At 38.2% G+C, this 12965-nt stretch overlaps 1 protein-coding gene across 1 annotated transcript in view; it reads right to left on the bottom strand.

The window, feature by feature from the left end:
- EYS (EGF-like photoreceptor maintenance factor) overlaps positions 1-12635 on the bottom strand; it is a 58779-nt gene extending 46144 nt beyond the window's left edge. The window contains exons 1-2 of the mRNA XM_088052627.1: positions 12595-12635; positions 8079-8251 (exon numbers count right to left, since the gene is read on the bottom strand). Coding sequence (XP_087908753.1) covers positions 8079-8251; positions 12595-12635 — 214 coding nt within the window. The remainder of the gene's footprint in view (positions 1-8078; positions 8252-12594) is intronic.
- Positions 12636-12965: the final 330 nt, after the last annotated feature.

Below are 12965 nucleotides of genomic sequence, written 5' to 3'. Positions count from 1 at the left end.
TTGATCTTGTCCTGTGTCTCTCTGCCAGTTCTATGTCATTCATCATTCTGCTTTTCTGCCTTCCCGGGTATTGAACAAGTAATAACGCATGATATGTCCCATTGACTCACAAACAAATAATGACAAATGATCCCATTATATAAATGTATCAATATGGTTGACTACTTACTTCCCTAACATTGTATATCTCATCAGAGCTGAGCACAAAAAATGGGAGTTAAAAAAAATCAACTATAGTTTGAAAAAAATCTTAACAAAGTGAAGAGAATAAAGTGACAAAGAAAAAAGAGAATAATGGTTTTGTTATCTTTGAATTTTCTGTTATGAGTTAAAATTAATGTTTCTTACCAGCATTGACTGGTAATACATTTTGGATCACAGTTTTAAAATACATTGCAAAAACCAAGACAGATTAAAGGGATAGAAAGAGATGAAGACTTCAATCCACAGAACTGCAATCAGATTAAACACTTTTAAAATATTAGCATTGACTGTGAACACTTACCAGTTCAGTATCTGGCTCCAATATCAGCAGCCATATACAGTGTGGGATGAATAGTATAGAGTTCTCCTAAAGACCTGCTCGTTTTTCACAGAATCACAGAATTACAGAATCATCAGGGTTTGAAGATACCCTCACAATCATCTAGTTGAGCCAAAAACCTAGCACTACCATAATCACCATACCCCCTAGGCATCACATCCAGATGTCTCTCAAACTCTTCTGGAGATGGTGACTCCATCACCTTCCTGGACAGGGTATTCCAATGCCTAACCATTCTTTCAATTATATATTTTTGGTAATATCTAATCTGAATCTTCATGGTGCAATTTATGGCCATTTCCTCTTGTCCTTCCCCCTGAGACACGTCAGAAGAGCCTGACCCCCACCTCACTCAGGTAGCTGAAGAGAGCAGTGAGGTTCTCCCAGAGTCTTTTCCAGACTAAATAACCACATTTCCTTCAGCTGCTCCTCATAGGACCTGTTTACCAGACCCTTCAGTAACTTCATTGTCCTTCTCTGGACACACTCCAGACCCTCAATGTCTTCTTTGGTGAGGGGCCCAGAACTGAACACAGCACTCCAGGTGTGGCTTCACCAGTGCCCAGTACAGGGGGGACAATCCCTGCCCAGGTCCTGCTGGCCACACTACTGCTGACACAGTCAGGATGCCACTAGACTTCTTGGCCACCTGGGCACACTTGGTTCATGTTCAGCTGCTGTTGACCAGCAATCTCAAATTCCTTTAATCTGAGCAGCTCTCAAGCCAGTCTTCCCTGTGATAGACAGGGCTGTTGCAAAGACAAATTATTTGTAAAGACAATATTGAAAAAAGAATGGAAATCACTACCAAGTATTGTACTTTACAGTCTTCCAAGCTGTGGTTGACCACCAAAGCAGCAAAGTCACTCCCCTCCTCAGATGGACAGAGAAAATAGAATGAATTTACATGGCTTGCGATAAGGACAGGGAAAGATAACTTACCAGTGTAGCAGGGCATCCCATCCCTCCCCAGATTTATCTGTTGTTACTTAACCTGTCAGGTAACTCAAGCAGGACAAGCTGTCTGGTAGTGAGTTATTTTGGTGCCATGGGGTTAACCCTGGCATGGCATATCCCAGCTGCCAATGAACATCTTAATGTTGAAGCAAGGTCTGGGAAGATAAGCCAGATTTCTGACTGACAGGCACCCCACTTTATAATTAAGTCACACCAAATTTGCACAAAGCAGAAATCTGCTGCACATTTTCCTGTGGAGGCTCTCCCATGAGTAGGATGCTTCACAATTACTCCCCAGGGATTAAGTGAAGGAATTTGTGCACATTATCATCATTTCAATGGTAAGTAACACTCGACTCCTAATTGATATTATTTTTTTTGCTAGCTTTAATATAGATATATCCCGTGATATAGTGCACTGTTTTATGTTACACTGTAATCTACTAATAGTTCTTTAGTTTTATATTGTGTAGTAAATAATTCTGATTAAGATCTTTCATATCTTTTCTCTGTTTAATAAACAATCCATTTTTATAAATCTGTTTTGTCATCATTAGAACCTGTGGGCCAGAATAATTCCTTAAATTTAAGCTTCTGCTGAATTCTGAGGTTAAGGCAGGGCTTGTCTGTGCTCATCCCATGACAGTCAGTTACTGTCATGGACAAAACAGGCTTGACTTGGGGAAAAATTATCAATCAAATGAGAGTAGGGTAATGAGAAATAAAACCAGTCTTAAAATATTTGCCCCTTCCCTTCCTTTCTTCCTGGGCCTAACTTCACTTCTGAATTCTCTACCTTCTCCCCCATGACTGGCACAGGGTGATGGGGCATAGGGGTTGTGGATGAGGTCTCTGCCACTCCCTTCTCCTCAGTGAAAGAATTATTCATACTCTTCCCCCATTCCAGTGTGGGGTCCCTCCCATGGGAGACAGTCCTCCAGGAATTTTTCCAACATGACTTCTTTCCATGGGCTACAGTTCTTCACAGCTTTTCCCCCAGCTTTTCCCACAGGGTTTCCCACAGGGTTTCCCACAGGGTCACAAATTCTGCCATCAAACTGCTCCAGAGTGGGCTCTTCTCTTCATGGCTCCTGCCAGACCCTGCTGCAGCTCAGGCTTCCCATGGGGTCACAGCCTGGCATCCTCCATGGCCTGCAGCTGGACATCTTCTCCACTGTGGGCCTCCATGGGCTGGAGGGGGACAGCTGCCTCACCATGGTCTTAACCGTGGGCTGCAGGGTAGCTTTGCCATGCAAACCCTCTTTTCTCACTGGAAACTCTGGGAATTCCAAGGAGGAAAAGATAAAAGGTGCTAGGACTGCAGGGTGGTACAGTGCCAGCTGAGGGTTCAAGGTGGTAGAAAAATACTCCTGATGTCTGGAAGACTGTTGTATCAGTAGCTAGTGGTCCACTTAATGGGTCATTCAGGTGTATGACTTTCCCTCCGCACCTCCAGGACTTACGGATTCCTTTTATCTGTCTTGTGGCATCAGTAATCATGGAGTCATCAGAGTTATACTTTGGGAACTGAAATTTGAGATAATAAAAGTGATTTCACTCCTCAGAGATGAAAATGTGATTCTCAAAAAACTGCTAGTGCAGCAGTGACATTAATAGTGTGTGTGTGCTTATATGTTTTTTACAATTTTTATGACATTCCTCACGTTGGACGAGTGGGGGAAATAAAGGCCCAGTAAAAAAAAATGACCCAGAAAATAAATTCTCTTAAACTGTAAGAAAAGCAACCCTGATCAGCATTCCCAGAGGTCTTTTATCACTGACCAGGGACCTTGCAATGCAGATTTTTTTAGCTGAGGAAATTCCCTTTGGGCGTCTGCTGTCACCGAACTGCACAACTCAGTCTGCAGACCCAAACAACTCTGAAGGTGACATTGTGTGCCAAACATAGTTGCACAGAAACAATTCACTCACAGACTGATTCTCACTCTACAGAGCTTGAAGCAAGTGACTATTCCCACTTCAACACTTTGAAATTAATTTTATACATGGGGGAATACATCCCACAAAAAACCTGCTGGAATTCTTTGAACTGTGAAACATTACCATAAGTGTTGCTCAGAAATGTTTCAAGAAAGAACCTTTACAGATTGCTATGAATGTGTGCTGTGAATGACCCTCTTCAGGGTCTGTTTACTAAATACAGTGTCACAGTTAAGACTCTGCTTCATGTTGTCACATGTGAACATATGTGAAACTAAACCACTGAAGTTTGGTCTAAAACACTGCAAATGGCACAATTACTCATTTTAGCAATGAACACACCTTTGAAATCCTTCTCCCTTTAAATTTGTGTCTGTACTTACAAAGTGCTTGCTCTTGATTCTTGGCTTAACAAAAGCCTCATGTTATGCCCAGCAGCTTCCCAGTAGAGCCCCATTTCTCATGTAACATGTAATTACCAACAGCACCAGGTGTACATTTCCAGTGCTGGTGAATGAACAATTCCTGCTTCACTTGCATTTAGGAGGCCATTACAATTCTGCAGTACAATGATATGCTGAGATTTACTATTTAAGGTTTCTGCCTCTTACATATCAAAATCTCTTACACTCAGATATTTCAAACACACTGATCTTATATTTTACACTGTATCAATCTCCTGTACAGACCAGGAAAGGCTTCCATTCTGTGCTTAGATAGAAGTGTAAACAAGGCTAGGAAAAAAAATAAAAAATAAAAAAAGGCTGGTGACAGAGATGGTAGAAATTTAACAACTCTAATCTACTCTGTGATACTAAACACTGGAGGAGATTTATAGATTGCAAAAAACAAAATGAAAGCAACTTTTTACTAATTTAAATGAGAAAGGAAATTTATCAAACTGAGGGCTTGAATGCTGGCTGGTTTAACACAAATCTACTGAAAAACCAGAGCTCAATAACTGGACTCAGTTCAAATTATATGGATTCCTTTATCTGCAGCTTAAAGAAGCAAAGCCTCTTGGGGGAATTAGTTGATCTGCCCATGTAGACATAGTCTCTTTTCCAAAGTGTTGCATATTGATAGTGTTCTCCTCTCCAGCCCACCCTCCAGCCAAGTTGGAAGCCACACAGGCATTTAACTCTGAAAATCCACAGTCAAGTCCCACCCCTATCCCAGGAGCCACCAGCCCATCTCAGGTCCATCTCTACAATCCCAGAGGGGCACAGAGCACAACAGCAGACAGGACCCAAATTAAGGATTCAGAGGAAGGAACACCCTGTCCAGACCCCTCCCAGGGCTGTCAGGATACATTCAGCCCTGGTGTCAAGGTGTGAGACACCCCATGATGAGTCAACACTGGATCACCTTTTGGACAGAGGGGTGTAACTGCCATAGGGTATGGGACATGTTATGGGATGTAGGTGAAGAGCACTTTGGAATAGCACAGGATTTATGGGTGTCTAAAAGAGGAAATTAGTTGATTTGGGGAGGAATAAGTGTGAAAAATAGAGGGATACAGAGACAAAAAGGGCCAGCCACACGTAAATAGATCAGAAGGCTTTTCTGGCCATGTCCTCCACCTGATCAACGTGGCCTATACTCTCCTCTGTTTTGTATTATCATCCCCCCTCCCCTTGGCCCATTGTGCCGTGGCTGTGTAGGTTCTTGACAGACATTTCAATGTATAATGGTCAACTTGCAGTCAAAATAACGTGGTCATCTAGTGATAAAAGCAAGAAAAAGGTGTAGTGAGAGGTAATGCATCTTGTTATGTATATTTGGAAAAATGGACATGCTTTTGGAAGCTTTTATTGGTGTTTGAAATGAGCTTAGCATAACAAATAAACTCAGAGACATTGTTACCAGCCTGCTTAGACTGTAGTATGCTCCATCTTATTCAGAAATGTAAGAAAAGTCCTTGCTAGTCCCAGACCTTATCTATTGTTCCACATTTATATAGGATTGTCTAACAGGTTACTATCTGTCCTTACATTTTTGCTTCATTTGTCATATTTACAATCATCCTATAATTTTTCTTCATTTTTTGACTGTCATGCATTTCACCTAAAATGATGTATTTTTAACTTCTCATGTAAAGCAACTTACTTGGTTTTTCTTTAGTTTTATTTTTCTATTTTTTTCTTTTTCATTTAATAGTGGCAATAGTTTTATTATAGCTTTTCCTTGCATACATTGCTGTTCTTAGTATGACTTCCAGACCTTAACAGAAGGCAACTGGAGCTCTGACGTGGGGAAGATCTGTATCTGTGGGCTCATTTATGGTTCTGTCCACATCTTTATTTATCCTTACTTTGTCTTTTGCAAACAATCTCTATTGGTAGGAGCAGCCAAGCTGGCATGAAGCTGCAATTCTATTTGGTACGTTAGTCATATTCCTTTTATCAAATAATCACTGTGACATCTCACTTGTTCTGTGTTGATGAAGAACAACAATTATTTGATAAACGTTTTGATAAACAGCTTTTCTTCAGTGTTTCAGACAGAAAGTAGCAAGCATTAGGTTATAATTTGAATAGTAGAGACAATATTATTGTCTATCATTCATTTAAAATGTGTGCTTCTATGCCTTAATTTTTATGGACCATTTCTTTCTATTAAATTTATTATCTGGGACACACATTTTGTCATACTAAACAATTAAGTTTGCCTTCTGCTTCTAAAATAATTTAAATTGCTCTAACATTTTAATTAGGCAATCTATCATTATCTTCAAATATCTCCCGAAAGTATGGCTTTGATGCTGCTAGGGCTATCCATAAGGATACATCCAGCCTCCACTGCATCATGGGTCTCTTTCTCCCTTCTTTGTTTCAGAAAATGTGATAAAGGGACCTCTTGCAACTCATTTTAAGACTCCTGTCTGTGCTCAGTTTATTTCTTTTCCTTCTAAATTTTTAAGATACAGTTCAATGAAACAATTTTTCATATTTCAATAATAGTTTCTTATGTTGTCAGCCAATTACCTTAGATTTATAATCTATCCTTCAAAGCTGAGTGTTCTTTCCTGTTTTGCTTGCTTATAGTGATGATCCAGACAGTTCTCCCTTTCCACTCATCAAAATTAATTCTTTCTGTGCTTTCAAAGACTCCAGTTCTGTAGCCCAATCAAATTAATGAATTTCTGTACTTTCTCTCAATTTAGGCTCTCAATTTTTATGTAGTCTCTCAATTTAGTCTCTTAATTTAGAGAATTAAATACAGAGTTGCAGAATTGTTCATTGAACAACTTCAGGGGAAAAAAAACCCATTAGATGATACTCAGTGTTGACAGATGTAAATTGGGGTAGATTTCACAAACAGTCCTAGCCTTCAATACAGAATAGTGGGCTCTGACCCCACCATCAGCTTTCAAAGGAAAAGGGGTTGGAAATTTTAATAAGCACTTTCATGAATATGTCAGAGCACTAATAAAAGAAAACAGAATGGAAGAATTGGTTAAGTAAGGGCAGAGAGTAAAGCAGAAAAATGTCAAACGCCACTGTATAAAGCAGTGGCATTATCACACCTTGAATATAGTATCTTGAATCAGCTCTGGAGCCTCATTTTAAAGAGTGTGCAGTGGAACTGAGAAAGAACAAAGAAATGCAGCTTGGATGAGTTGAGATGCAGCAAATGAAGTACCAGTGTATTGCTGCTGTAAACTAATAAAGGTTACCAAGAAATCAACATACATATTTCATATACTCACCTCTTCTGTTTGCTATCAAGTATCATAGTTAGATGAAAAAAGATAAAACATAAATGTTCATCTACTGAAAATTTTGGAAATAAAGTTTTTAAATATGACTTAAATATATATACGATAGGACAAAACCCAGCCTGATAATTGCTTAATATTTATTTGAAAAGGCACTTCATGTGCACCACTAAATAAGCTCAGAACCAGTGATTATTATCTATATGTAGGTTTTTCAATCGTTACTTCTTGCTGCATTCACTGTTAGGGGAAAGAATACTTTGGATATTCACACAAAGGAATTTCTGGCCTAGAACAATCATTATAATCAATGCTCAAGGAATAAAAGTCCTTCATCTAACAATGTTACTCAAAGTGACCTATTTCCTTTGTTTTATTATTTTCACTTCATCCTGTCTCCTGTTTCACAGCAAAGCACTTATCAAATTTTAAATTGTCCTTCTCTTTGACCTGAAAAATAATCAAATTATGGTACATGGTGGTATTTTTACAATCCAGAAAGTATTCTTTATACACTGCTTTAATATGCAAAATGTACAAAGTAATGCTTCTCTAAGCAGAGGAAAAATCAAACTACAGGAGAAATCAATTTCTCCAAAGGAGCTCTCACTTGAATCTCTCGGTTTTTCTCCAAGTGATTTATGAAAACATCAGATGCCACCTGGTATTTCCCAGCTTCTCTGAGTAAACTCTCCCTCTGTCTACCTTTCTCTGGCTGGAACTTTTACGAAACTACACATGGGAAGGCTGATCAACTTAGCCATTCTTTGCCTGTGATTAGATTTTGGGCTATGTTTTTAGGTGGGGAGGTGGAGACTTTCAGTGTTTTACCTTCAAACATTTTGACATGTTTCTTACCACAGCTTCTATGAATGATAGAAACTACAACAAATGCATGAAGAAAATGTTTCTTACCATCACTGCAGACAATGCCAGACCTTCCATATGGACACAAGCAAACAACATCTTGCCTGGACTTTGGAAAACATGTAGCACCGTTTCCACACGGATTTTCATCACAAGTTGCAAACTGGCAGAGTTTTCCAGTGTAGAGTGTAGGGCATTCACAATACCAATTTTCTTCATCACTGACAAATTTAAATTAAAAAAAACAAACAAACAAGAAAGTCTAAGTGCCAAAATGAACTCAAAACAATCATAATAACACTTAGAGAAAATCTGTGGCATCTCCCTTATGGTTGTAATGGATCTCTTTGTGTTTAGTAATGTTCCTGGCATTAGACATGCCAGAATGTCTTATTGGTGACTTGAGATGACAGTTTCTTTTGGGTTTAATTTGATATTTTAATTTTTTCTTTCTTCTGCTGGTGAGATATGTGACTTTTCCAATGTCTCAGTAGTTGCTTGTGCTGCTGCTTTCATAGCATAGTCAAAATAACTGCTGCAGAAAAACAGGTCTTCTATTATGTCTGACAAAATGAAAATATGTGAGAACAAAAAATGAAAGTTACTAGTTTATTTTGCAAATGGAAACATCATTTGTATATTCAGATACCACATACAGCTTGTATGTATACAGTAGGATGCAAAAAATCCTGAAATATGAACACTTGCAGTATTGACTATATTGAACCTGAAACAGAATAAACAGGTAATATCTCTGCTATCATATAATTTATGTTCTTAGTAACAGAAAGAATATTAGAATAGGCAAGGATAAAAATAAGTTGTAATCAGTCCTGAGGGCTGACAAAACCGACGTTAAGAAATGTACATATCCTGGTTGTGCCAATTTTTTTAATAGCATTCAAAGCAATGATAGGAAAACCAAAAACAAATAGGAAAACAAAAGAGTGCAAGATGTTCCCATCTATCACATATTATAAATACAATTTCACAAAAGGTCTTATTTGATTTTCCCCTTATATTATGGCTATAAATAGATGACAGCTAGATAAGTCAGTTCATGTGATGGCTCAGTATTCATGTACATCCTCAGTATTGAAGAGAAACATGTCTGCCTTTTACTCAGAAAGGTCACACATACCCCTGGGTATGAATGCAGAAGACATGGTGCATGTTGTATCAAATCACACTTGTTGTGGTTTTTCTAATAATAGCATAATCATTAGGATGAGCACTGATAAAATTTCAGATTTCAAATATGATTTCTGAAAATTCATTATCTGCTCATAGTATCCATGCAATCGGGTTAAAGAAAGCAATCTGGAGCTGAAAGACCACCTGTATTTTTTAAAAGAGGGAAATAAGTAAGTCTTGTGACAGTCCTTGCTCATAGCAGTTGATTAGTGTGTTCCTAAACTGACCACCCATGGAGCTGGGGAGTGAGGATCTCAGCTTGAGAGTCTGCCGAAATGAATCTCATGAATAATGCCTCCAGACACCTTTGCAAAAGAAAATTGCTATCAGCTGCAATAATAAATTTCTGTGTGTAGCCTATTCTATTTATAGATCTGCTGCAGACAGCAGGAGAGGAATCTAAATGAGCTGCTGGATTGCTTTCATTTGTGCAGTGTTGAGAATCCTCCTTTCAGAGGTTTGAATATCAAAGTTATACAGTTCAGCTAATCAAAAAAAAAAAATTAATAAAATGAATTATTCCTGGAAATCTACAATTGTTGGTGATGGTTTTTAGTTCTCAAATGTATTTCAGTTTGTTTATGGAAGAAAAGGTAGATCATTGCTGCTGACTGCCATAAGACAGACTTTAGTCTTCACCTTTAAATAAAAATAATTCATACATTCTTTCAATGACCTCTATATGCCAACATTGGCCAAAGACAACTTTTTGTAGTCTTTTGCTATTGTGGAGAAGATTAAAAATAGCAGATTTCATAACAAATTTCTAGCAGTTTGTGGTTAACAAAATGAGCAATGTAATGACATTTCACTGTTGATACTGTAACATTCTAATAACAAAGAAGAGTGATGCCTGATAAGGCAAAGAAAACAGTTTTTAAAAAGTTCTACAAAATATTATCAAACTTGAAAATGTAACAGCTAACCACAGAGAAAGAAAATGATCACATCCATTTCACAAGAATTAGTATACAAAGCTCCAATCTTTCAAAGCACACTGCAACTGTACTAGGTTAAGAGAAGGACAAGATCTTCCATATTCTACTGGATTAATCTCAAATGCAAGAAACACATAATGCTCAAATGACCAAGAACTTCTCCCAGGTAGGTTTCACAATTTCATGGTGGCCTGACACCCTTTATAAATGCAAGAAGCAAATGAAAGGGGGCAGAAAATCAGAACAGTGATATCTTTTGCCTGTGCTGTACACCTGTGAATGACTCCAATTAAAACATATTACATATACATATACATTACATATAGAGGGTAATTACATACATGGGCTGAAGAAAGTGAAAAATAAGGAAAATACCAGAATTTTGAAGCTGAAGAACAGGATATAAATTTGGAGTGTTTTGCTGAAATGTGTTATATGACCATATTAGTGTTTGAGTTCAGATCCAGAGCATGCTTCTGCAGAAAATCTCCTGGCTGTCCTCTGTTGAAATGCCTTTTTCCACATTGTGTCTCTAGAGTATATGAATTGAATTTCTTTCTGAGGAACCTGCACCAGAAGATTGTCTTACACCTCAGGTTGCTTCAGCTGTATGGACTCAGCATTCAGACCCAGACTAGGTCTAGTGTGTGTCAAAGCTTCTTGAAACATGAATAATGAGGTCCTCAGCACTAATTGCTGTGACCTGCAAATATATACCTATTGAACTACTTAACCTACTAATATGGATGCAATTTTATAAGCCATCAAAAGAAAATCATGCAGCCATGGTATACATTACATACCAAAAAAACCTCCAGATTTTATACTAGAGAACTGAAAAACTCCAGGAGGAAACAGAGAGAAAAAAAAAACAAACAACCCTAACTATTCAGAATCATATGAAGGAAGAAAGACACAAACAGTTAGAGAAAATGGGAGAAAAGACAGAAATAATATAGAAAAGGAGTGAGACAAGACTATTTCTAGAGCACCATCACCTCATGTCTCCAAGCTTACAAGGAAAAAAGGTGTAGGGAAAATGAACTTTTCCCTGACATTCTTATAATCCTCTGAAATGGTAAGGGACATATTTTGTATTACTATTTCCCATGTTAAAATATTCCTTTGATCTTTGGTTTAGATATTATGTCGGAAAGAAAGTCACCAAGTAATATTTGTATGGTATTGACACTGTATTGGTAATTCAGTAATACAATTTCTCTTCTTGAATCAATGTTACATCAGTGACCTGATTTAATGAAATCTGTAAGATTGACAGCTTTTGGATGCCAACACAGATTGTGGTAACTCATTTATTTTGAATATTGCACAATACAGAGGAGACTGGATTGCAATACATTATTAATCCAGTCACAGCTGTATTTAACCAGCTGTAAAACCCTTCCTTTGACTTAAATAAATTCTGTTTTTGAAAGAAAACACCTTACATAGTGTCACAGACATCATCTGTAGTCTACTGACACAGTGTTGTGTTTGCCCAAAGCGGAGTATAATTTTCTATCTTCCTGTGCTTTTTCCATCTCTAAAGTGGGAGTACAAAGGAAGCACTATACATGCCCTCTCTGTACTTTTATGCAAGAGGCCTTCCCAGGAAGGAAGCACACTCAACACCCTTTAATCATGATGTTTAAGATCCCTTCCAACACAAAGCATTCTATGATTCTATGGTTCCATGGTTGCACTGTGTGTCATAATGGGTTCAATATTTAATGACATACGTTCTTTTTATTATATTATCTGTAACAAAGCTATGGAAGTTGGAGGGAACAGCTCCTTCAGCCAATAAGTAGTAGATGTAATTCAATTTATTTTCAAGTTCTTACTATTATGTTTTCCTAGCACTCTTTTGTTTTAAATTACTGGAAAATGAAAGGACCATCATACTTTTTCAGTTTAAGCTTTAAGTTGAATTATGCTTCATGCAAAGATTAATTAAATTTCTTTCCAGAAAACACCAGCATAATGTAAAGGCAATTACAGTCTTCATTTGAAAACTTTGTGTAACAGACAAATTCACAGAAACTCACTGCAGCCAGAAGGATAACCTTATCTCATCAATAATCTTAAAAGTATCAAAGGACAATATATAAATGAGGCATTTCTTCCTTGTGCACAGTAGGTGCTTTTCAGTATATAACATATCTGCCAATCTTTCCTTCTATTATACAGCTCCCCAAATCAACTCAGCTTTCATGCTGCTTTAGTACTTTTCACTCAGGTTTCCTCAATTACAGTGTCTTGTCTAGCTCTGAATGCTTTTGTTATCTTTACTGTTTTGAATCATTTTTTGCCCTGTCTGGAAGCATTATTCTTCAAGTTCTATCAGGTCACTTTAATTTGCTTTTCCTTTCACTGAAAGCATTGTTGTATTTGGTTTGTGTGATCAGGTTTTGGTAGTGGTGGGGACCTACAGAAGTGGTTTTTGTGGGAAGCTGCCAGAAGCTTCCCCCATGTCCGATAGTGCCGATGCCCGTGGCTGTGAGATGGACCTGCCACCGGCCAAGGCCAAGTCCATCAGCAGTGTTTGCAAAGCCTCTGGGATAATGTAGTTAAGAAGCAGAAAAAATGCCCTGGCAGCAGCCCATGATGGAGCAGGATCCTGGCAGGACCACAGCCCTGTGGAGTGAGGAGCCATGCTGAAGCAGGTTTGTTGGCAGGACTTGTGGCCCTGTGCCTTGGGACACACACTGGAGCAGTTCCTGAAGTACTGCAGCCCATGGGTTGAAGAAGTCCATGAAGGACTGTTTCCTGTAAGAGGAATCTCACACTGGAACGGGAGAAG

The sequence above is a fragment of the Pseudopodoces humilis genome, chromosome 3 (genome assembly GCF_049639895.1).
Source record: "Pseudopodoces humilis isolate 2021_Gansu_Grassland_sample_001 chromosome 3, ASM4963989v1, whole genome shotgun sequence".
In the NCBI taxonomy this organism is placed as follows: Eukaryota; Metazoa; Chordata; class Aves; order Passeriformes; family Paridae; genus Pseudopodoces; species Pseudopodoces humilis.
This window is presented reverse-complemented; position numbering and strand designations above follow the sequence as displayed.